Below are 26,857 nucleotides of genomic sequence, written 5' to 3'. Positions count from 1 at the left end.
AAAGAACTTAAAAGATTTTATAATTATACTATCAAAAACTATTATAATATTTGAAATTGAGATACTTTTTTCTAACATATAAGCCCTACCATTCTCTTGGCACCTCTTCCCAATCATAGTCTTGGACATGGGTGATTTTTCGGGGCCTCATACGTACTCAGTCTTTTCAAAATTCTCCATCGCTTTAACCCCATTTATATAAGCCCATAAAAATTGCTCAACAAAAGGCTCAACAAAAGGATATATTAAAGTGTGTTGTATTGGATTGAAAGACTGCCAGTTGACTTTGCTTTCTTTATTCTTCCTAAATTGGAAGAAATTTCTCTTTTAGCCATTAATAGGCTTAATCATCGGCAAGTCCTTCTTAATACACAACTTGCTTCGACGTGTCCGTGGAACTGAAAAAGATGAATAATTTGATAATTTCTTTCACTTTTCTCCGCGGTTCCATTCTTAACCTTCACAAACTGTAAGATTAAGCTCCTAGAGCATACCGAACGATAATAACACAGAGAAGCAAAAGTCGTGTCCACATACCGCTTAAGCAACCATTTCTAAGGGTAGAATACATGTTACATGATCCTTGTTTTGTATGCAAAATTCTCCACATGAAAACTGAGTATCTCCAAGATACTTTGAAAATGGTATTAGAGTCTAGTTAACAGCGTGACTGTCAATAATGGAATAATTCTTAAGGCAATAATACATTATAAAACCATGCAATTTAAATATTATATTATATCCCAACCATTAAGAATCCAGTTGTCTTTCAAGCAAAAGATAATTTCCCTTGGCTTGAAAAGTAAATGCCGCAACCAAAAACCATTACAAAGGAGCCCTGCATGATACATATATATTATGTTCCACAGATAAGTTTTATTATAGGCCAAATAATGGGGCAAATATTAACTAATCAAACTGTTCCCAATCCTGCTTAATGTCTGTTGAAGATGACATAGGTGAAGGGGCAGTTAAACTTCCCATTCCAGAGTCAAATGTCTCCCATTTTGTTGTCACGGACACAGCTTTGCTACTGTTGCTAAAAGGATTGGAATTTCTTGCCTTCAATTTGTCCAGTGTCTCGTGGAAGTTTTGGACACGACGCACCTGATCAAGGGAACAATTAGTTGATACAACAGCATACTGCATACTCATTGGCTAGAAACAGATTTTAAAATTTTGTAAAAGCTTGAAACATGATCCCACAAGAGATTATACATTACCTAATCTAAAAATTGCATAAAATCCTTTCCTTCGAGCACAAAGCAAAAGTTGATGCTATGCTAGACTTGTGCATCAAGACTACATTACCATGATTATGTCTACATGCTTATGTGTTACTGTCACACACCTATTCTCTTGTCATGTCAGAGTTAACATGCTGGAGAACAAGATTATAGTGCAAACTATCCTTCAAGGAGGGGGATCTATCATGGATTTGCTGGTGTTTACTCATTATAGGAAGCGGCAAGTTCCAGCATCACCTGCAGCAGAAGGACTTTGAAGGACAAATAGCAGTATTCTCCTTACAACAGGTGTCAACATCAAGGCCATACATGACGTTCCCAAAAGAGAAGACTATGGGAAGCAGGGACTGGGATGTCTTCCATTGACTCAGAAATTTGATTGAATAACAATTGCTGTCCTATATTTCTCATGTAGAGTAGTCCTTGACAGGCATTAAAATGCAATAACTTAAGACTTACTAGCCATATGCCCAACAAAGAAATAAGGAAAAAAGGATTCAGGTTGCAACACATTTGCAAGACCTAATCATTCAATCCAAATAGCTAAGAACTCTAAATGGCCATCACATTTCAAAATCCTTTCTGACAATATATGATAAAGGTAATGGGCAACAAACAACTTACCTTAGATAAAAGGGTATAAACACACATTGATACTCATCCATAATTACTATAGTTGACCAATCTCAAAAACTTGGTTTAAGTAGCCATTGGTTAAGATATATTTATATTGAAAATGATGCAATAAATGAGTACAAAAAAAAAATGATGCAATAAATGAACAGTGTCCAAAAACAAAATTTAGTAAAACTCAATGCCTACAGTACCAACCTCAGCCTTCCTCTGTAACTTTGCTTCTCCTTCGGCCTCAATCCCATCCAATTTCAGCAGCTCTCTCATGAGTAACTCTGCCGATACATCAAATTCCTCAGCTGCAACCTTTGTCCCACTGTTCACAGCCACTTCTAATGCAGCCACCTATCCAAATGAACAAAAAAAAGAAAGAGAAAAATCAAATTAAGTCTCAATGGAGTATTGGAGTATAGTCTTCACCGTCCATACTAATAAACACAACAAACTGACAAACTCACTCTTTCAGAAAGCTTGTCAACCTCTTTTCTGACTCCAGCAACTGCTGCAAAAGCCGTTGACATTTCTTTAGTTTCCTTCATCTCTTCAACCTTATTCTCTTTGCTATCTGTCGTCTCTTCAACCTTCTCTTTGCTACTCATCATTTCCTCAACGTTCTTCTCTTTGCTTGCAGGATTTTCAAGAAGTAAAACCTTCGATTTATCCTTCACACCAGCAGAGTTCAAATGCTCCTTGTCCTCTTTCTCTTTGCCTCTAAACAATACTCTTTGTTTATCACATTCCAAACCAGTTTTTTGAGCAATTTCCATCTTCAATTCCCCTGCCATCAGCCGATGAAGACAACAACACATATCAATTTCAACCAGCACAATAAATTACAGTTAATAACAGGAAAATACAGCTCTTTTACCAAACAAACAAACAAGTTAAACTTTTGAGAAATGTTAAAGATTTGGTGACCAGAACACAAAAATCTAGAAGTTAAAAATTGCAATAAATAGATAAATTTTACAGAAAGATCAAACAATCATATGATAACTAATTCTTCAGCTCAAACAAAATTAAGAATCCGTTTAGGAACATAATAAATGAAGACAAAAACAATAAAAAATAGGAATATAATAGAGTAATACCAGAAGACGGCTTAGGAGTGGAAGCCCCAAGACCCATATGAAAGGCATAAACAAACGACAAAAACCTTAATTACTCTTCATTCTTTATCGACAACAATAGCTCAAATTAACGCCCACAGCTTCAATTAACAAGCGCATGCATGAAACCAATAATTACCCAAAAAAATTTTCTTTTTTTTGGTTTGTTTTAATTTGAGGCAGTAAAGAATTAAGAAGGTACAGGGAAATTACCGAAAGTAGAATGGGCGGGGACAAAGAGCTCGTGCTGGGCCGGGCCATGAGCGACGTTGATTTTGATAATTGGCCCGCCAGAGGAAGCAGCAGAAGTTTCGTGATTGTGTTTGTGATGAAGATCATCGTCATCATCTTCCTGGTCGTCTCTCCGCTGGACCAGCATGCCCCCTGGCCTCACCTCCCAATCGGTTTCTTCGCTTTTGGCGTTGGGATTTTTCATTTGGAGAAAGCGTTACGAAAAATTTTTTTAACAGTTGCAAAAATATTTGATCATTGAACTACCCAGCAAAACGAAAAGCAACTGAGGGAGGAGGATATGCCGTCTCCAGAGATCGCGGTGAATGGTAACGCAACGGTTTGTCGGTTGGTCCGTGTTTCCGTCTGGGATTAAATGACCACTAGAGCTCAGTCGGCTGGAATTGATGTGACTAGGCCCAAACGTTAAGATCTTCTTTAATATGCCCAATGTTGCAACGACGTCGTTTGACTTTCGTGAGAAAGAGAAAATCAACACAACGTCTTTTCTTTTTACCAGAAGGCATCTTATGATGGAACAAATAAAAAAAGGGAATTTCGTTTCATCTATAAATTTATTCATGCATTGCTCATAATCATAGTTGTCATATTAACTTTGTTATTATATTACCTTCTTTTCCTTTTTTTGGCTTCACAATTTTAATTGAGCTTGGGAATAATGGTTACACACAATAGAAGTTTCAATATATACCAAAAATTTCAGAATACTAAAACCTAAGAAAGGAAATAAATATTTTAACTCTCATAAAGGGTTAATGGGTTATTGAGTGCACTACTGTTTATGTTATATATATAGATCCATATGAATTATGAGCCACAAAATCACAACCACTGCTTTATTGGTGCAGGCAGGGGCAGGGCCATGGACACTGCGCTAGCATCAGATTATTGTCCCACTGCCTGCCTTCAGTACATCTCTTCTTCTTCCGACATCATCCATCCTAACACTAACATCTGAGCTGTAATTGAATCCAGAAACTACAACTATTTGATTCATAATCTGATTCCCGTTCCCATAATTCTTACCCGTACAATAATTTGCCAGCAAGCCCTCTGGATGTGAAGAAAATAATAGAAAATCTTGTCCGCATTATCCAGTGACATTACCAAGTCATGCAGATTTACCCTTGTTTAAATTACGCTATATAAACGCATAATTAACCGCACCCTTGCTTAAGTCTATTGCATTTTAGTTAAATTAGACTTAAATTTGTGTAATGTACGGATAATAATTTTAATTTATAATAATTTTTTAAATAAAAAATGAAAATTTTTAATGTTATGATTTATTAATAATAATAATAATATATAAGAATAATTATATAAAAAATATTCGAACAAAGGGATTCTTAATAGCAGTAATACTCATTTAATCAATAAATATCTTTAAAATTAAAAGCAATAAAAATAAAATCAATAAAAAATTTGATTGGGAGATCATGATATATACAAATATTTGTATATATGAGTAGCAGTTTTTTTTTTATTTGAATTGTAATTGAATTTTCATTTATATATTCTTTTGGGCTAATAATTAGAGACTTTTACCATATTCAAGCCGAAATTTATAATATCATTGAAAGTAAAATGTCATCAAATAAATTAATTTGGACAAAAATAGAAAAATTTTATCCAATATTAATTTACTTTGTAATTTTAATTTTTAAATGTTGGATTGTAATTATTTATGTTAAATAAATTGAATTGAAGTAAAACTTCTATATATGGAAGTAACAATTGATAATTAAAAAAATAAATATAATTAATTTAGTCAAAATTATTTTTAAAATAAATATGTATTAAATCAAATAAAGTGTACTAATAAAAAAACATGAGATACTAAATTAGATTATCCATATGTAAAAAAGATAGATCAATTACAAAATTAGATAATTTTTTATTTTATATACTACTATCTAAATTTTAGATTATTATTTATCAAAAAAATATTAAACTATTTTATTTTGAAAAACGTTATTTTATAATTTTGATAAAATTATTTTTTAATGATAAAATATATTGTTAGTATTCTTATAAAAAAATTAAACCTATTAATCTCAATATATATATAGACTTAATAATTTATTATGCACGCTTAATTTTTCTTTGCCGACCGTATATTTCATTAAATGTAATAAAAATTTACATTTAGATTTAACTCTTTTTAAATTCAAATGATACTATATGTTTTTTTGAATTATAAGAAACTCAACCTATTCTAAATGTTTTTAAAAAAGTTTACACCCCTAAAAGTTTTGTATAAAAATTAATAGCATAGTAAAATGAATAAAAAATTACATTGAATCAATATTTTTGAATTATTTGGTCAAAAAAACTATCATTTCCCATAAACCTTATAACACTTATCTTGTTACATAAATCAAAAAATTGAAACTAAAGAGTTATTTCTATTAATTTTCATTTACTTGGATGGTAATTAGTTGTAATCCACGTTAAATCATGAAAATGATAATATGATAGCCACAAATATAATATTGAATGACAAATTAAAAAAATCATATTAGTAAGAAAAGAAATAAATTAATTCACTTCATATAAAAAATAAAATGCATTCTTGATACATATGATAAAACAGGTGATAAGTTATCACTTTCTTCTAATTTATCACCTAACGTACTCTTTTTTTTCATGATAGAGTATAATGGGAATTTAGTATATAAATAAATATCATAACAAAACTAAAAAAAAAAAAGTACACAAATATATACAAATATATGTATAATTTAAACTATATTAGAACTAATATTAATAGCTAAAACTTAAAAAGAAATCCAAAATATTAAATTTTCAAAGAATTTCTTTTCAAAATCACTTTTTTCAAAAAAAAAAATTGTACAACTATAATGAATAAGATCTTAACACAAAATAATAATAATAATAATAATAATAATAATAATAAAGTAATACCTAAAATAATATAAAACCAAACATAATATAACATCACAAACAAAAGATAAAAAAAAAAGAACCTAAGTTAGGTTTACTGTATGATAAAAAGAATATCACAACAATGGGAAAAAACTATTATAGGGATGTAATTTATTTTTAAAGCATCCTAAAACACCTTTATTTATAAGATGGGTCGTGAAAATAATTATAAAATGATTTGTAATTTTTGAATGTCTAATTAATTAAAATGAATTTAAGAACTAAATCAAGATTAATAATAGTATTTTAAATTAAGAATAATTTATACTTGACAATTAAAATAATCAAACAAATTATGTATTTAACCTATTTGGGAGAAATGAAAAATTAAGGATCTTGAAATTAGTATAATAATGGTAATAAAATTTATTTTATTTGATATATTTCAAAATTAATTTTGATTGATTTGATCATCTATTAATACACACACACACACACACACACACACACACACACATTGAACTTATACATAGCTTAAAAGGTGGAGTAAATAAATAGGTTAATAGATTAAAAAATTGGAAAGTAATTTTTTTTTTATATAAATGTAATTTAAGGGTTGAATATTATAATTGAAAAAAGAGAACACAAAATTATTTTATGATGATGGCAATTAAAGATTTATTATTTTCAAAATGAATTTAATTAAGAGTGATTTAAGATAAATAATAATAGAAAATAAATGTAATTAATTTAATTTTAAAAAAATAATTCAAATAAAGTAAATTATAAGACACTTAAGGTCGTCCACAATAATATAGGCCATTCATATTGAACATTTTCTTTTTTTTTCAAAATACTTTGGTTTTTATATATTTATATAAGGAGTTTTTGCCCATAAATGAGTACATTAAAATCTTTATTCTTAAATAGGGGTAGTTTTAATCTTTGTTCCTTGAATAAGGTGTTTTCAACTAATCAATGCCATATCATTGCTTACATAGTCAATATTAATTAAATGGCAGTTGAGCTTATTTTTTATTATTTTTTTTCAATTTTTTTTGTCTATCCGATAATTTTATCAAGAAACAAACACACTTCCAATCTGGTGTCATCCTCAAATATTCATCAACTAATTGAAAAATCCATTTAGCATCCACATGAAACAAAAGAAGAAAAACTATCCATAAATAATTTAAATTGATAAACTCTTAAACAAGCAATAATCCCAAAAGCCCTAAAAGATGTATATTAGGGTAATCAAATTCATTAATAATCTTATGATTACAAAAAAACAAAACTCTAATAATTAATCATAAACCTGCACTATACAAGCAATGAAAAATGAAAACCAATAGCTAAGAGCAGTTGATCGAATGAACATTAATATGGCATTTTGAAATTTGAGAAATCCGAAAATATTCTCAAAAAGTTAAAAAGCATTTACAATTTTTCTAGCAAAAGAAATAACGAAAAAGGTAAGCTCTCCATACGCACATCCTAATTCCTTCCTATCACTTTCTAAATAAGGATTTTGAAATCTGAGAATACCCTTTATGGTCTTGTAGTAGAATTAAAGTATTGTTGGTGGGATACAAAAAGCAATTTACGAGAAGATGGCATTGAAAGCTGTTGCAGGTATAGTTTTGTTTCTCTTTTAGATTTTGTTGTCAGTTAATTACGTACTTTTTAAGTTTTTTTTTATTCTATAGATTATATTTAGCTACTTTTGTTTTTTCAACAAGTTATATGCAGGAAGGGAGAAGGAAGAAGCAGAAGCAGTTTCTCACTTTCTCTAAAGTAAGAACTAGATGAAGTTTTGCAGAAAGTTACATGTGAAGAAAGGTTAACTCATTTACATGAGGTCTTTAAAGAATGGATGCAGCAACTACACTTTGTTGGAAAAGAACAGGAACTAAGGATTCATAATGCTATAACGAAGGCCTCAAAAAAGTTTGAGAAATCACAGACGATTTTAGAGGAGTAATTCGTAGAGACTAGCAAAAGGCTTGCCAAATTAGGTGTTAAGAATGCTAGTCTTAATAAGGCTTTCTTGGTAAAGGAAAAGGTGATTGATGATTTAAACAAGCAAAGTGCTCAAATAGAGACAAATTTTAGTCCACTAATGGCAAGATCAGAATCCATAAGGAAAGATAATACTTCTCTGAAATATAAGGTTTGAGTGCTTGAGAAGGAACTTGAGATCAGGAACGAAGAAAGAGAATTCAATCGTCGAACAGTTGAAGCATCACAAAAACAATAGTTAGAAAGTGTAAAGAAAATTGCTAAATGCTAAGCTAGGATCAAAATGTCAAAGGCTGCACCTCCTAGTCTGGAAATGATTGCCAGGTCGTGTTGCGTTGGCTAAGATGAAAAATGAAGTTGAAACGCCGGGAAGGGACTATTGAAATATGAAGAATAGTGTTAAATCCTAGTCATACCAGTACAAAGCTTGATTTCGCAGTTGAAATTTATTCAGACAACTCGAGCAAGAGGATTAATATCCTAACTGAGCTGTTACGTTCTAGGGAAGAGACTTTGTTTTGTCAGCAACAATGTTGAATTTTTATTTTTTGATTAACTGTGCTATTAAAAGGAAAAACAAAATAGATATAAAAAAAAAACTTGAAACGAAACTCAATTGCCACGTAACATAATTTTACCATGTAAAGGATGATATGACATTGACCGACTTAAAATACTTTATTCAAGGAAATAAGATTAAAAATATCCTATTATTGGAATAAAGATTTTAATTTACTTTAGTTTAAGAAAAACCTCTTTATATAAGATTAATGCTATCCCATCAAGATTAATTTGGTCACTTAAACCGGCATATCTATTACCAGAATTTAGCCTTGAATCACGATGATTCATTGCCTTGCCTTTTCCAAATTCCTAGATTTGATGTAGTGTTCAGTTGTACTGTCAATTCTAATAACCCTTCCTACATGACTCCCCATTTTAGACAGAGCAATAGGACTACAATAGTCCTTAGGTAAACCTGAAACCTGATCCAACCAACCACCTTATTGATTTTGTTTGTAAAAGGATTAAAATTTGGAGGCCATTATCTCACTGTTAGATAATGCCCTTCAATGATCCACGGATCTCCTTCCAAAACATGTTTATCGTCTGATTTTTTCTCAAACTTAAGGAGGAAATAATCTTGACCCAAGTCTACAATCTTAAACTTCATTTCTAACTGCCAAATGTGTTTAATTCTAGAAGAAAGAGTTTTGAACCCCATAACTTTGCCAAGCAACTTGACAATCAGAGCTTTTAGGCATGGTTTCCTCATCTTCTCTTTTTCTTCTCTGGAAAAGTAACTCTCAGCTCTTGGCTTTCGACCATCTCCTCATCATAAGAAATAGTCTCACCAAAGTGCATCTCATCATTATGATCATCAACAGACCAATCATCTCAAGCATCCTATTGAGAGCCACAATTATCGGCCGGCATATCCTTATATGATTTAGACCCATTTTCCATGCACGTACTCTGGCCGTTAACATTCTCAACCTCAACATCAGCTGCCATATCTGAGCCATTGTCATGAACTGTCCTTACTCTCTTAAATTCTTTCTTTGTTTTCTTAAGGATCTCATTCTCACCGATCTTCATTTTTTTTATTATAATTTTAAGTAATAAAAGAATATTATTTTATATAAACTAATCCATCCTATAAATTTTGCTACTTTGACTCTCTTAAGACCTGACAAGTGGCACTTTTTTCTCTCATTTTTTTCATTCTTTATTCATTTTTCTGTTCTTTTTCTTTTTATTTTAATTTCTTTTTTCATTTTATTTTCATTTTTCTCTCTATTTAATAAATTTTTTTATATTTTGAAAAAATTATGTGAGACCCTATTGATATTATTAATTACAAAAATTTTTTTCATTTTTAAAATTTTTTTAAATTAGATAATTTTGTAAAAAAGATATCAATAGAGGTTTCAACATATCACTTGAATTTTTTTTATTATTTGACTTTTATAGTTTTTATTTTTTTATATTCAATCTAATAGTTACACTTTTTTTTAAATTATAGATTGAGTCAAAGTTTTTTCTTGTTTTTTAAAAAATTTTAGATTAGGTCGAAGGCAAGTTAGTTTGTTTCATCTTGCTTCATGTATATATGAAAATATATATTTAATTATTTATTTAATTATATATACTATATTAATAAAGTTATTATTTAATATCTTAATTTAATAAATTAATATATATATATATATATAAAACAATCCATATCTAATAGATTTTGATTCACTCTGATCTAGTGTATCTTTTTTTAAAAATTTAGATTGGGTTGAATTTTTTAAAAAAATTGGGTTTGGGTTAGAAGTAAGTTTATGGTGTGCTCATCTCATATATATATATAAAAATATTTTTTATTATTTATTTAATTTCATATTTATATATGTATTATATCAATAAATTTATTATATAATACATTAATTTAATAAAAAATATTATTTTTATATTTATACTTATATTTATATTTTTATGTATTATGCTAATAAAGTTATTATTTAATATTTTAATTTAATTAAACACTCTATTAATACATAATTAAAATATAATTTATATTAAAAATAAAATTCATACAATAAATAATTTTTACTTTTGAACTTTCTAAGAGTATTCACATTGATAATAAAGATTTTAGACTTTTGAACTTTCTAAAAGTTTTCACATTAATGGCATATTTTTGTTGCCCTTTTTTTTTTCATCTATTTTCAAAAAAGTGAGTAAAAAGACAAATCTACTCATGAAATTTATTACATGTGATCAATTAACCATATCCATTCATATAATAAATTTTTTAGATCTTTGGGAGTATCACATGGCAACATCTTCTTCAGCTTTTTTTTTTTTTTTTAAATATTTCTCTATCTTCCTCTCTTACATTCAATTTTTTTTTCTTTTCTTTCTAGAGAAAAACCAAATGCCAAATAAAGTACCTTTTGTTCTACCTTACACATAACTTTCTTCCACCATCATTCTTAAAAAGCAACTTTCTTTTTATTTCTCCTTTTTCTTCTTTTTTTTCCCATTCATTCCTTCCACCATCAAATTAATCCTAAACAATATTGTCATAACATATAAATCTATAGACCTATTGCTAGACACAACAAGAGGAGTCGCCACCAATCTTTTTTATTTAGGTGTAATTGATAATCCAATGAATCTATCATTTTAAGAAAGTGCTAAACTTGATTAAGGATCCCTAAAAAATAAGTTTTGATCTACATTTTAGAATTAAGTTCGAAAATTCAATTACATCTAAGGAAAATTATAACACACCTATACGATACCATTTAATTTCAAATTATCCTAAGAATCTTGGTTCGATGGTCTTTTTATTTATGGCTTTTACTTAATTTAAACATTTACATAGTGGAAAGAATTTTAGGTTTTCCTCACCATTTTGTGAAATTTCTAACAATTTTTCTTATCTCAAAAGTATTCAAAAAATTCATTCGCTCGATTGAAGAGGCTTCATTGTTGATTGATTTGGTTAATTTATTATTAATGATTTTAATTTAATTTTTTTTATTTTTATTTTGATTTCTTTATTTTATTAAAAATATATGTAAACTTTTCACCATTATGGAAATATTTAAAAATATTTTCTCACTTAGAAATTTATAAGAAAATCAACTATTTTTGATTTCCTAGAATTATCATCAAATTTACCTTATTTTTATTTCTAGGATTTATCTTTGTTATCTCTAAAACTTTTTAAATTTTTATTATTTTTTATTTTTTAAAATTTTTATTATTGTTTGAAAGCAAATATCAGTATTGTTGTTGAAAATTTTATTTAAATCTCCACATTTCTGGAGATATTAAATAGAAAGTTCTTTTAAAAAAATTTTAGAAATTCAACCATCCTTGATTTCTAGAATTTTATTGTTGGGCTAATTTTGATTTATTTTAAAGAGTTACATTCTTCTTATTTTTATTCTTAATGTTTGTAAATTATTTTTATATTTAAAATTTTTATCTAAATTTTTCACCTTTTTGGAAGTATTTAGAACAAAACTTCTTAACTATAAAATAATCACTTATTTATGATTTTTAAAATTTTGGTTTTAGATAGATATTATTATTATTTTTAATTGATATAATTTATTTTAATTTAGTTCAATAACTTATTTTATTAAATCATATTTTTATATTTCTACAATCCAATAATTAAATATTTTTAATCTAAACAAATAAGTAAAAAATAAAAAAATGAATAAAAAAATAACATTAAAAATTAAGTAAAGAAGGAAAGACAAGTGCCAAAAGTTTGGTTTAATGCTCGGTCCAAAATAGATCCAGGTTTGGCGGTAGGCTTGGTCTTTATTTCCAAATGTGCTTCAATTCGGCCCGGGTTTAGAACACGCATTCGGGTTTTAGTTCAAGTTTGGTCCAGAACTCTTTTGTACACTTCTTCTACAATGCACATTCAAGACTCTTCTTTACTTCTCTTTTCCAATGCACATTCGTTGAATATGAAACCCACATATTATCTTTCATTTTTGCATTATTCTTTTCTCTTTCTAAAGGCTAGAATTCTCTAACCTCTCTTTACACGTTTAAGCGCCGACACCGGGAAATGCATAGGATCCAAATTCTGTCAGCCTTATGCCGTGCCGTTCGTCCTATGTCGCCGATCGCTGCCGTCGCTCTCCACCTCCACCGACTTAAATCATGACCACCACTGCATTTTATCACTGCTTTATTGTACCAAAAAATCCATTGTAAATCGTTAATCGTTCCTCGCCTGTTGACTCTGAGCTAACTGTTCTCGCCTTATACGAAAGCTCAGAAAAAAAAGTCCCTCCAAACCCAGGACTGAGACCTTAAGTCTACTGCCAGAACTGAGAACTTAAAGCTACTACCAGAGTTCTTTTTTTTTTTTTTTTGTATACTCTGTTATTGTGAAAGACCTCTCTGTGGGTTGATTTTTTTTCTTTTTTGGTATTGCTTTCTGCTTGTATACTCTGAAAGACCTCTCTGTGGGTTGATTATGATTTTTGTATTTTGATTGTGTTTCCGGTATTGCTTCGTTGAACCTCGGGTTAATTATGATTTGATTATGATTTTTGTATTTTAATTGTCTACTGGGTTTCGGTATTATGGGTTTTAGGTATTGCTTAGTTTGATTGATTTTATGAGTTGATTATGATTTTTATATTTTAATTGTCTACTGGTTTGGGTTTTGGGTATTACTTAGTTGATTGATTTTATGGGTTGATTATGATTTTTGTATTTTAATTGTCTACTGGTTTCGGGTATTATGGATTTTGGGTGTTGCTTAGTTGATTGATTTTGGTGGTGGGTGGTTTAGGCTAATGGTTGTAAGTGTTTCTCTATGAAATTGTTTGCCGATTTGTTGTTTCTTGAGGACTGGATTTGGTTTCTGTGTGCAGGGTCCATGGCTTCAAGTGGTGTCTATTTGGCTGAGCTTGTGGTTGTTTTGGCGACTAGATCAATGATGGGTGGTAGCATAGGTCGAATTGGTGAATTTTCCTTCAGTTTTATGATCCTCCTCTTTGTTGTAAAACAATTAGATACTTGTAGGAGTTTTAGTACCAATTCGATAAAAGTTCCAAATCAATCAAGGATTCAACAATTTATTATCCACAACGTTGAATTAATCCATTAAGAATCCAATCTAAAATCTGAATCACTTCAAAGACTCCGATTTTCATTTTCGGTTTCAACTTTTTTTTCTTAAAGATAACAATAAATAGAAAAAATTTCTAGATAAAATAAAATAAAGAATAGATAAAAATATAAAATATAAAGATAAAATAAATAAAATAAAGATAAAGATAAAAATAATAATAATAATAATGATAAATATAAAAATATGAAATAAAATATAAATGTTAAATATGTGGGCCTAAAACTAGATCGGGTTTAATCGATTTAAATCCCGGCTTAACGGGGTGTCTACAAAAATATCTTTTGGTTCCTGTCGCAAGCAATCGTCTGTCATTCTTAAAAATTAAAGAAAAAAAAACAGAAAAAGGTGTAAGGGATTTGAGGCTGTTGAAAGTTAAAGAAAAATAGCATAACGGATCAGGAGAGAAAAGAGCATAAGAAAACTCATTTTTACATTTTTTCTCTCTCAACCTTATGACTTCTCTACCTTTCCATTGCTAAAAATGTTATGGCAACTACAATGGCGAAGGATGCATTGCACACAATCCGAAAGAGAGGTCTCTTCACACAATCCAGGGGAAAGGAAAAAGCCACTTGGATTGGGGAAGAAAACTAGAAAAGTGAGTTGCTCAAGGGGAGTTGGGAGGGCGAGATGGAGAAGAAACAGATAAGGATTGGGGGATTGGGAAGGTTGAGTGTTTAGTCACGTGCGTTGTTTGACTTTTAAGTTAAGGGGAGATCAAGGCCCTGGTCAGGTCTCACCTCTTTCTTACTTCGTACTAACCAAAAAAAAATATTTTTATATAAAAATTTAGAAGGGGAAATAATTAAATAGTGAAAATGATAAATTGAGAAATTTTTTAGATCATTTAAATTGAAACTGAAAGGGAAAGAGGGAGGCTAAATAATGAATTAATTTTTATGAGTATTTTGTATGTGTTAGCATGATTTTAAAATGATTAATTTTAAATGATTAAAGTTTCACTATTATTAATGTTATTGTTAATTGTGTTTTTTGTGTTTGATTAAACTTCAGTGGCTAACTATTGATTTATTTTGTGAATTTTAATATATTAAAATTTTAATCTATTATTTTTTTAATTAAATAAATTTATGAGTTTAACTTCATATAATTAAAAAAAGACAAAGAAACAAATATCTAATACTATTTTGTCATTCTTATATGGTTATGAAATACATTTCACAATATTTATGAAAATATTTGAATAACTTTTAAATATGCATTAATTTGACTATTGAGCTATAATATAAAATTGTTAATAATTTATTATATCATGTAAGTAAAGAAATTAAATTATTTAAAATTATTTAAAATATTATAAATAATTGTTTCATGATTGCAATTATAATTTACTTCTTTTTAATTGATATTACAAATTTTCAGTTCATTGACATTGCAATTTTTTTGCTATTTCTTTGTTTTTACCATTTTTCTTACAAGTAGCTCAATGTATTCTAGCAACAAAGTTTAAGGTTGGTTTTGCTTTGTATTGTTCATTACTTTTAAAATTTGTTGCTTATTTTGATTTTTTATATGTTTGAATTGTTAGATTAATGTTGAGTTTTTTTTTTTTTTTTCCTTGCAAGAATTGGCAAAGGTGTTCTGTCAAACTCAGTGCAACTATTTTAACCCTCTCAAAAATGTTAATAATTTATGATATCATGTAAGTCTTCAAAAAGAATGCTACTAATTATGTCTTTATTTTTCCAATAACAAGCGTTACAATCACTTTGTTACACTGTCCGTACCATATGGAATTATTGCTGCACCTGCAACGTATAATTGAATACATAACTATTTATTATACAAAATTCTACCTATTTATTAGCAAAAAATATACTTTTAATATAAAACGCAATGTTTTTATGAGTCTAATCAAATATATGCTTTTGTTGCTTTACAGTACCTGAGTTTTAAATGAATTAGGAGCTGGAAATATATAGTAGCTCAATTTTATGTATTTTTGGAATGGTATTTGCAACTATAGGTTCAATTATTGTGGTAATTGCTCTCTTTTCTAACGATCATATTTTTGCATACTTATTTAGCAATGAAATGGCAAGTTGTCAATTACGTTGTAGAGATGATTCCACTGTACTTTGCATTTCAGTATCAATGGACAGCACAATACTTTCTACTCAGTTCCGTGCTTTAACAAAAAACTACATCATGAATTAGATCAAAATGACTTAACTTTTAAGGGTGAATTCAGCCATATAATTCTTTTTTTTTTTTTTTTTGTAAATCAGGTGTTGTCAAAGGAACTCAGTGGCAGCACATTGGAACCTACGTGAATCTTGGCACATATCACCTTATAAGAATTCAAATAGCTGTGTTGTATTTTGTTCTAAATTTGAGAGGAAAAGGAACTTTAAACTTAAATATTGACAGGTTCCATTGCTTATGCCTCTTTTGTTTTCTGTTGTCTTTTATGTCCATGTGAATTCAATAATTTGTTATTCCTTACTAGAATAAGGAATGATTTAACTGTCAATTTGAATGCTATTCTATGTTATACATATATATAATTTGATGGATCATTTTGTGATGAGTTAATGACATTATGCATGGCTTGCAAAAGAATTGTTGATTTTCATTATTGATATTGACTGAAAGGATCATCTTCTTCTCATAGTAATGCATAGCTATCAAAACGGTGGATTAATTTTCCTATGGATTAGTGGTTATAAGTTTCTCCTTATTTGTTGTAGTATTGAAAAGCATACTGCCTTAGCCTTTGAAGTTAGATTAAGGATTCCTTTTGCTAATAAGGAAATATATCATGAACTCAATAATTTATATTATTATATAAAAGCCAAGTGCATTTTAACTATACTGGTTGCTAATATTTTGACTTAAGCTCACATTGAGATAATTTATGATGCATGAAGCTTAATTTTTCTTTTTTCATTCTTCTTGTTTTATTAACCATAATATGTTTGACAAAGATGTTGTATAGATTTCACTTCCTTTCTTGAAAAGAAAGATAACTAACGTTAGAATTTAGTGATATTTGTTTAGCCCATTAGCTCTAATAAATAGTACTTTGTAGTTTGGTACAAACTTTTAAGATCTAAATACATCTATTGCTTTCATGATTTGTTTCGTTGTTTCATCCTAAAACCATTTCTATGTTTTATTCATTTTTATTTTATATGGATATATATATATATATATATTTTTATTTTTATACAAGCAGCTATTAATGTTCCTTTCGATTTATATTCTGTTGAATCACCTTTAAAAGCACATTGGATTAGGTTTGTTTTACCATTTCACGTGTTTGTGTGATTGACTCATTTATCAAAGTATCAAAGTTATGTTTCCATATAGATGGAATAATGATTGTTGACTTCAACTTTTATTTTTCATTGACAAAATGCTTAAGTTTCATGGTGATTATGTTTCAGTAGAAATTGATTTATTTTAAACAACTTGCCTTTTCTATTGTTGAACCAGAGAACCAACTTTAAACGCATTCAATCAAATGATAGAAACAGAAGAAATCCCGACAAAAGAAGGACTTGCCAAAAAAATTTTTCGGGATCTAAATAGCTATTTTAAACTACTGTTGCTAGAAATGTGTTTGATATCTAAATTCTGATGAATTATAAGTTTTTTTGTTCTATGCTTGGTACTTTATTCATCCTGTTATTTTCTACTATATGGCAGCCGCGAAAAACATATTGTTGCACCAATCGTTTCAACAGATGGTGAGAAGGAAGGGATGACTAATGAACTTTCATTAAAAAATTAAACCAAGTTTTACTTCATTTGCTATAATCTTTAATTGCTTTTATTGGTCATATGAACACATGGTTTGCTGGAAAAAGAAAATTTTATTTATGTTAAATTGCATTTATGTTTTTTGTTTTTCATTCTGTAATAGAAATATAATTTAATTATGGTAACCATTAAAATGATAAGCATTCAAAACTATTTTTAAACAGCTTCATGAAATTTATAATTACTCATAAGAAGCCAAAATGTGTTGTTTGCTTTTCTAGGTAAATTAACATATAAGATGTGTATGCATTTTATTTTATACTGCTGGAACTACTGTTGGTTAATTATCCAAGCCATTTTAGGTAATCAAGTTCTTCCACCAAACTTTTAGGTATGTATTTCACTACATTTGAGAAGTTGTCATTTTTCAAATAACAATAATAAACATATGCTTGAGAGATGTGTCTATCTATTGTAAGCTTACAGCATGAGCCTTTTACATTATCATATTTCTAATTATTATTGTAGTCGTTTCTCAGCTTATATTTTTAATGTAAGTTAAGCTTTAAATACTAACATACGAAAGTGGAAGATACATAGGATCAGGAAACACAAGCAGCAGCCCAATTCTGATTAACACAATACCAAATGCTTCTAGTTTCATATTGAATGCATTTGATGTTGTACTGTTGGAACATTTTTGCAGAACCAAGTTTCATATTGTATGCATCTTTTCGCTACTTAAACTATTGTTGGTTAAGTGTCCAACCTACTATTGTGGTTTCATATAGTTTATTAATTCTTATCTATAAAAAAATTTGCTAGGTTTTCCGATTTATGTGTTTGTGGTGTTTATAGTATTTTAATTGATACAAAGTTTAAAAAATATTATATTATCATCATATATTACATTGAATCCCTGCGGCAACGCATGGGAATTACGCTAATTATGTTATAAAAAGCAATACTTTTTGTTTTAAATCAACTATTATTGCCCTTTTGTTTATAACAATTAATTTTTGCATTTTCTTGATAAGAATTGTTCTCATAAAACAAAATAAATAAATAAACAGTATTTTCTTGATAAGAATTTTTCTAAAAACAAAAAAATAAATGGCAAAAAGTTGGTACTTCAATTAAATAGTAGTAGTACAAGTAGGGATATCAACAGAGTGGATGCTCATTATTTTTTAAGTATTCGTATTTGTATCTATGTTCGAATCCTTTAATATTTATAATATCCAAATTCGTTTAAATTTAATATTATTATCCAAATTTGAATTCATTTAAATAAGTATCCATTTAAATATTTGAATTGATTAAAATATATATTTATTTATTTTTTTTGTCAAAATATAAAATAAATAAAAATTAAATTTAAAATTCAAGTTCACTCTTGATTAATAACAAATAAAAGTTATTTGCTAAGGTTTGAAACTATCCATTAAGTATAAAATTTTACATATGTAAATAAGTAATGGATTCAAATATTTTTTTATTATTTATTAAAATTTAAACATATTCGGATTTTGGATATTCAAAGGATATTATCCGTTCATATCAAAATCCATCATGAATAATAAATCTTTTATCCGAATTTATTAATTATTTATTTTTAACTATTCAAATTCGATATAATTAGATTAAATAGCTACTGATATCTATTTATTATTCATTGTCATCCTTATAATTTGATGAAAAAGTCATCTCTTTAATGATGTTTGATATGAGATGATTATTCTAAAAAACCGTGATGATTTACAAAGTGTTTTTGTGTTTGATAAGCATTTGACAATTTTATATGCTGATAAACTTAAATTATCAAAAGTGATCAAATCATCAACTTAAAAAATAATTTAGTTTTCATCCAAAAAGGTAGAAAAATTTTATCATCAAAATAAAAATGATATGTAATCTTAACAGTAATCAATATTACTTAAGTGAATTAAATTTTTATTTTTTTCTCAAAACTATAATTATTTTATATTATAAATTTTTATATTTTCAAATTAGTATTGTTATAACTAATTAAAAAAATAATTTGAGTTACTTTCTTTTTTCTAAATATGATAAAAAAAAATTTATGATTAATAAGATAGTGTTATTTTTTAATTTAAGTTCTTTTATATAATTTATATTTAATTTATCTATCAATAAATATATTTGTTATTAATTTTTTAATTCAAATTCATTTATATAATTCATATTATAAAAATTAATTTACTTATCAATAAATATATTTATTATTTAATCATTTAATTATATTTTAATATAAAATAAATTAAATATTATTAATATTTTACAAATTATTATTTTAATATAAAACAAATAAAATATTATTAATATTTTACAACTTATTATATTTAAATAATATTAAAATCATTAACTTTTTTAACTATTAAATATGACATAATTATTTTGACACTTTTAGACGAAATAATATTGATTTTTAATAATACTAAATACTGTAATTTTTAACAAAAAAAATATTCTTAATGGCAATAATAAAATTATTTTTATAAAATCAAACAAAGTAATTCTAAATTACAAACGATAAAAAAATAAAATAGTTCTAAATCATAATAAAATTATCTTAATAATAAAATAATCTAAATCACGAATAATAAAATTATCTTAATAATAAAATAATCTAAATCATAAATTCACTAATAATAAAATCACCTAAATCGCAAATAATAAAATTACCTTATAATAAAATCACCTATATCACTACTTAAAATTATCTTAATAATAAAATCATCTTAATAATAAAGCCATTGTCAAATCATGAATTCATCTAAATCATAAATTCGCAAATGAGGAGTCATTTAAATTACAAATTTACTAAATCATAAATTCACGAATGATAAGTCATCTAAATTACAAATTTACTAATAATAAAATCACCTCATCTAAATATCACTAGTCATCTCAATTAGTAATAAGATATAGTACAAAACACTCCCTTCATGTTTTAGGCGTACCAAAGCAATTCAAGTGAAAGTCAAATTTTTATACTTTTGAGTATTACTTTTTTTTTTCTTTTGAAATATCTCAACAAATTAGAATTACAAATTGCACAACAGAATCCTATCTCAATTGATCGACTTTAAACTCGAGTCTGGTTAATTTAAAGTTTAATTAAAAACAGTAAGAATTTATTTATTTATACATAGTTGAAAATTTTTATCTTATATTGACCGATGTATACCTGAAAGCAAGAATGAATTTCTATTAAGGGAGCTGCAAATTCATCCAAATTAAATAGTTCTTGGATTAATCTCTTTAATAATGTCTACATAAAGAGTGCAGCAATTCACACAACAAAACCTTCTGTTTAAAGCCAAATTAAGAAAAACACTCCGAAAGGAAATACTTTTGGTTGCAACAAGAAAAAAAAAAGAAGCAAAAGTCCTTAATTTTTCATTAATTGATGTCTAGATTTTAGAGAAGATACATATTAGTGCAAGTATCTTTTGCTCAAAACTTGGTCGTCAATACTGCTTCACCCAGTACATGTCCTTCGGTTGCTTCTAGCAGCTTCTCCTTGGTCACCTGTATAAACCAACAACCAGATCTATCATGAAATTACGAAGAATAGGACGAATATTAAAGAAAATGTCATCCAGTGAGCAACGTTATGTAAATATCAATTTTATGTGCTAATAAGCCATGCCATGAGACAAAATATTGCAATATATATGTGCAACATGTGTATATTTAAGATGAAAATGTACTTTGTGGCCAAGTTTCAACTGATCATCCAAAGCAAATAGCCTGAACTGGAAACGGTGGCCATGAGAGGGTAACTTGGGTCCTCGCCATCCAGGAACCTTGTGATCATTATTGCCTTCTTTGATGGTAGCATAATCTCCACCTGCCTCCTCTTCCTTTCCGGAGAATCCCTCAGGGAGACCCTTCAACATAGGCGGTATGTTAGCTACCACCCAACAGGTCCAAGGCACGATCGGGTCGCTGGGGTCAGGTGCATCTATGTCTTCCACCACCAGGGCCAGCGACTGAGTCCCCTCTGGCATATTGTACCATTCTAGTGGGGGAGACAGATTCTTCTTTGCACCTTGACCTTCGTCTGTGTACTTCCTTGGTAACTTTCCTTCATGGTTTATGGCAGGGGATACAACCCTGAATTGATCCTGATCACTAGCCATGCCTTAACAAAAATTCCCAACAAAAGCTTCCTCTGTTGAATTCTGCTTATAATTCGCTGCCTGACTAGAATTTGTCAAGCAAGATGGTTTATATATGGAGGTGGAGACTGGACGGAAATGACACGTGGTGCTGGAAGTTTCGTAGTGGCGACAGAAGGTGCGAGAAGCGGGGAATGTAGACACGGGGAGAGCCACATGGAGAGATGTGGATCATTCTTGCAGGTCTCAGATTTAATTTCTAATTTGTTAACAAGATCTCCGGTTCTTTGTATAGCACAGAGGTATGCCTTTCGAATTTTTTTTTAATAAACGATTTGTTAGAAAAGGATTTTTTTTATTGAATGTGTCATTTTTTAACGTGTCATTTTTTTTTTTTAAAGATGAAGAAATAAATAAGACGAAGAAATACATTTTTTTCCTATTTACTACAGCAACGAAGAATCAAATTATCACTATTTATTATTATTATTATTTTTTACTCTTCCAAGTGTAGGATAATCCCAAGAGGTTGCAGATTTTTTTCTACTAATTGAAGCTCTCCCTTCACCACCCCCATAAGGATGGTCTACGGGGTTTATAACTATTCCTCTTACTACAGGACGTTTACCTAGCCAACATTTTGATTCGGCTTTACCCTAGTTCACCCCAACATTCCTCACTTATTTGAGTGTTGTTGACCAGTTTTTGGATATCAAACGGACTTCCTTGTAAGGTAATTTTAATGTGGCCACCTATTGTCATTGATTCAGCATTTCACTAGAATGCCCCTAGAAAAATGCATCATTCATTCTTCTTGAATTGGGCCAGGCTCAATACAAGCTATACAGTTCGAGCAATCTTGGGTGGTAGGCTGTGCTTAGCCTTGTAAGTATATCTCTTTAAAGCAATTGAACTGGGCTTTTTTCTCGTCTTTTATATGTATATGTCCTAGACTTCGAATTATAATTGGGCTTATTGAGCTAATAACAAACGGGTAAAAGGAACTCAAAAATGGAAAAATAGAAGAATTTGAATCTCCTTTCGCAAATAATAATAATAATAATAATAATAATAACAATAATAATAAATGGACTCGCAAGATCAAGTTCTAAATTTTTAAAGTTAAAATTCATCGACAAATAATTGATTCAATTAATTAAAATTTATTTTTTTCAATAAAAAAATTTTTTGGTTTAAATCTTATTGATAATTACTCGTTAAAATTATTTTAAATGCATAATTTACAATCACTTACTTTAAATTATTATATACGGTACATTTTTTAACTTGAAAAATTAAATAGTTTATTTATCTCAATTTTTTTTTTTTTAAAAAAAGAAGTTAAAGTTCTATTGCCCAACTTTTGGTTAATTAACAATTTAACATCAGGTACTCGCTAGGGCAGTAAGATGAAAGAGAAACAAATAAACCAACAGTTAGTATCCAATTCCCTGCCGTAACACTCAAATCAATTGGTCTCTTAGCGGTATGGTGCTTGGAACTCAGTGTACCATATCCAGTCAATCATCTGCAAACAGGAAAGAGTCCTTGAACTTTGGGAGAAAGACTGGGGTCTCCAAAGATGAATCTCCCGTATTCGTCCCTGGTTAGAGAATTGATATTGAACCCTCTATGTTTCCTTTATGTCGAATAAAAACCAAGTCATTTAGCAACTCTGATCACAATTCACAACTTCGTCTTTGGTAACTGTTATGCAAAAAGAAGACTCGCCCTTTCATTCAAGGTAAACATCTCTTTCTCGAAAAGCCTATAAAGAAGAAGAGCCGACATTTTTCACTTTTTCTTGACATATTAAATAGGGAGAAAAGGAAAAGAAAGAAACGGGTCACAATGTTTCAGAGGGTCCTTCTTCAAATTATCTTCAGATCTTTCGTAACGTTTCTCTTACTCAAAAACTGAAACAACAGTTACTCTGTACCCACTATAACAAGTTAAAATCGTATCTGTCTCGGTAACACGGGAAACAGTATATCAGACCTTGCTATAGCCCTGTTTCCACTCAATTAGTAACCTTTATTTCAATCAAATGGCTAATCCAAAGGCTACCAGCCTCTGTCCCAAAACTGTAGACTTCTTATAGTTTTTATCTTCTTTTGATATGGTTTTGTTAACTAGTCTAGTCAAAAGCTGTATACGAAATCATTAATTTATGTTAAACTAGCATAAAATTTATCAGAACAATCAGATAAATCTGAAGAAAATTGTGACTGATGTGTGTTGACTAGATATGAGAAGACATGAAAAGCTGGTATTTCAGTCCAACAAGTAAGAATAATTAGGGTTCTACCGACCCCAACGCGAAAACCGGAACCCACATGTGCTTTGCATATCTTTGTCTATCCTTCTTCTCTCGATGACTATTTTTTTCTAGCTTTTAATAATTTTTTTGTATTTCCATGAATTTCCATTTCACCATTTATGTCTGATGAATGAAGTAAGGATCTCCAGGGTTAGTGACGTAATCTTGGCTGGAAATAGGAAGTTCAAATTAACAAACTGAAGCACTGTGCAGGTTTCCCTTGTTCAGCCAATGAAGAGAGAGGCCGGGCATGAAAGTTAAACCTAATAAATTCTCCAATAAACTGAGCATTAGGGATCAAATATTCTACATATAATAACTGCCAAAAATTAGTCTCATAATAATGATTTACGTCTGTTGTTGTGCTATAGTTTACAGAATTTGGAAATCGTAGAATAAAACCATTAATCCAGAGTTTATATATATGCAGATATGCTTTCCTGGAAGCCAATTTTGCAGCCGAGGAGCCAGAGTTCCCTATTTCACCTATGGATTCTCTTAATCAGTAACAAAATAGTTTTTTTTCTTTATTTTAGTTAGTTCCCATTACTGTTCTAGCACTAATTTTTATGTCAAGGTCATGATTTTACCTTGACGTACGTCTTCAGTATGATTCTAGTAAGTGATGAAAGAGTACATTTTCTTTTTCCTTTTCCAGCTGTTTGACCAAGAATGTTCGAGGCTTTGGCTATTCCCGGAACATCGTCGGTCCATATAATTACAATTTAGACTTCCCCTTAGGCTTCAGCTGAAATGCAGGGACATTTTAAGGCATAATAACATGATTGTCAAGTTGCACTATGTTATTGTATAGTTCTATTTGAACTGTATATCGCAAAAAAGCTAACATGCACCTGCCCGCTGGTTTCTATGAAAGATTTGGTTATCAGGGGATGTTTGCATGCTAACGAATCTAGCTTAAATCTGAAACTGGTTCAAACAACTTTCCTAAACAATTTCCTTTAAAAGAAGAGCTGATATGACTGGCCGGAAGCTCTCTTTTCTTTTCTACTTAAAGAGGAGTAATCGAGGGAACATGAATAGTTATTTTCTTTCAGAAAACAGTGTGTAACCTTAGGGAAAAGGCATGCTTCGTACATTAAAAGCCCAGCAACGATTTGGTTCTTGGATTTAGACACATCTGCAACTATAAATGATACATCCACTTCGATTTCAGAGGGGACCCCCGGCCCCCTACCCTATTTTTCCTTTGCTCCTTTAATGTCTTTCTGATCTTCACCACCTGAGCAAATGCAAACCCAAAATTTCTCTCTCGCCTATCGTTTTCTACGCACATTTGTGCGTTTGAAAGGGGGGTCCTAGCAAGTGGGTCAGATATCTGTAGAAAGGAAAGTATCTATTAAAGATAATAAGCAAACAAGACGATTAACAAGGCAAAGCAAATACCTTTGCGTAGGTTGCTTTCCATGCTGGCCTAGGCCCCCAGGGCAAACACCCGTATCCTGAGCCAAAGATCGGCTGACCCACATGACGACATGCACATATTCTCGATTTATTCAAATGAACCACCTGCATTTCCTCCTCTATATATACATGTCTATCGAAGGACCCCTATCAATTAGCATCAGATACTCAAAATTAATCAAACTTGTCTCCTAGTTACAAGTGCTAGTTTTGTTGCAAATGGCCTACTTTCACTCTGCTAACAGTAGCTCATCATTTACTGATGGGTCTTCTTCCGTGGCAATCAGCAACAGCAGCAAAGAGAAGAAGAAGGCTGGCAAAAGGAACAAAGGTGCGTTAAGGCTATCGACTGATCCACAAAGTGTGGCTGCTAGAGAAAGGAGGCATCGAATCAGCGATCGTTTCAAGATCTTGCAGAGCATGGTTCCTGGAGGAACTAAGATGGACACCGTCTCCATGCTCGATGAAGCTATTCATTATGTAAAGTTCCTGAAAACTCAGATATGGCTTCACCAAGCCATGATCAACTGCGTAGATGATGACTCATCTCTATTTTTTCCAAGCTCTTTTCCTGTTCAAGGAAATATTTACCCATCAAACACTAACCTAAACCCTGCAGCAGTGCAACCATCACAGCTGCTGCCATTGCCGGCTTCTTGCTTCCAAGGTGACCAACGAACCATGCCTTATGATGTATAAATGAAAAATCAGTAAGGTTCTCGATTGTGTACGGTTTGTTGTAAGGCAATATTTCTCTCGTTTTATTGTCGTCTAGAAATAGAATATTACGGAAGAATTTGATCAAGGGGTTGTATGAGTATGATCAAATCTTGTAACAATGTCTATTAATGTAGCCGGAATCAAGGAGGAGTCTGCTTTTCATGTTCTGTTCTTCATTGAACTTCCAATATCTAGTTTTTGGCTGTTTATATCAATAATAGTTCTTCCGCCGTGAAATAATACCCTTCCCTTGTCCTCGAGCAAGAACATATAATTTATCTATGTTATAAGCAAAAAAAAATCATTTCTCATTTCTTGAGCTTTAAATGTTTTTTGAGGATTCCAGAATTTTTTTCCTGATAAACATGAACAGGAACACATATTCTCATTCTCAAGGACAAAATTATATAATAGTAAAAGAGAAAAGTTGCACATGCAATACTGCGCACGTACACATCCCAATTTGTATATAATTATAGTATTGATTATTATATATGATTTTATATTAATGTTTACATATTAGTATTTGGGGAACCCCAATAAATCTATGGATATCAATATTAAGAATTTCATTTATTGTCTTTAATTATTCCTTTTGCAAATACTTTTTGATCGAATATTTAAATTAAGGGAGGAAATTTGAATTTGAAACAATCTTTTTAAAAATAAAGTAGACCACGTTTTTTAATACTTATTAGTAT

At 29.5% G+C, this 26,857-nt stretch overlaps 2 protein-coding genes and 1 pseudogene across 3 annotated transcripts; 1 reads left to right on the top strand and 2 right to left on the bottom strand.

The window, feature by feature from the left end:
* Positions 1–703: 703 nt before the first annotated feature.
* On the bottom strand, positions 704–3,635 carry LOC111312079 (BAG family molecular chaperone regulator 4). Of its 2 annotated transcripts, none has more exons than XM_022912058.2 (4): positions 3,203–3,635; positions 2,339–2,658; positions 2,079–2,225; positions 704–1,107 (listed from the first exon to the last, which is right to left on the bottom strand). In XM_022912058.2, the coding sequence occupies exons 1-4, from the start codon at positions 3,423–3,425 to the stop codon at positions 910–912; spliced, it is 888 nt and encodes a 295-aa protein (XP_022767793.1). In that variant the 5' UTR covers positions 3,426–3,635; the 3' UTR covers positions 704–909. The 2 variants fall into 2 exon arrangements, with proteins under 2 accessions (XP_022767793.1, XP_089619058.1); XM_089762932.1 differs by lacking the exon at positions 3,203–3,635 and adding an exon at positions 2,972–3,170.
* A 16,991-nt stretch (positions 3,636–20,626) lies between these two features.
* On the bottom strand, positions 20,627–22,147 carry LOC111311132 (PEBP (phosphatidylethanolamine-binding protein) family protein). The gene is made up of 2 exons (XM_022910502.2): positions 21,281–22,147; positions 20,627–21,098 (listed from the first exon to the last, which is right to left on the bottom strand). The coding sequence occupies exons 1-2, from the start codon at positions 21,710–21,712 to the stop codon at positions 21,024–21,026; spliced, it is 507 nt and encodes a 168-aa protein (XP_022766237.2). The 5' UTR covers positions 21,713–22,147; the 3' UTR covers positions 20,627–21,023.
* A 2,489-nt stretch (positions 22,148–24,636) lies between these two features.
* LOC111312078 (transcription factor bHLH62-like) lies at positions 24,637–26,382 on the top strand (annotated as a pseudogene).
* The last annotated feature ends 475 nt before the right edge of the window (positions 26,383–26,857 follow it).

This window comes from Durio zibethinus, chromosome 1, assembly GCF_047325235.1.
Source record: "Durio zibethinus cultivar Kanyao isolate XHJ-2024 chromosome 1, ASM4732523v1, whole genome shotgun sequence".
Classification (NCBI taxonomy): Eukaryota; Viridiplantae; Streptophyta; class Magnoliopsida; order Malvales; family Malvaceae; genus Durio; species Durio zibethinus.
The sequence above is the reverse complement of the archived record's forward strand: the minus strand, read 5'-3'. Positions and strand labels throughout refer to the sequence as shown.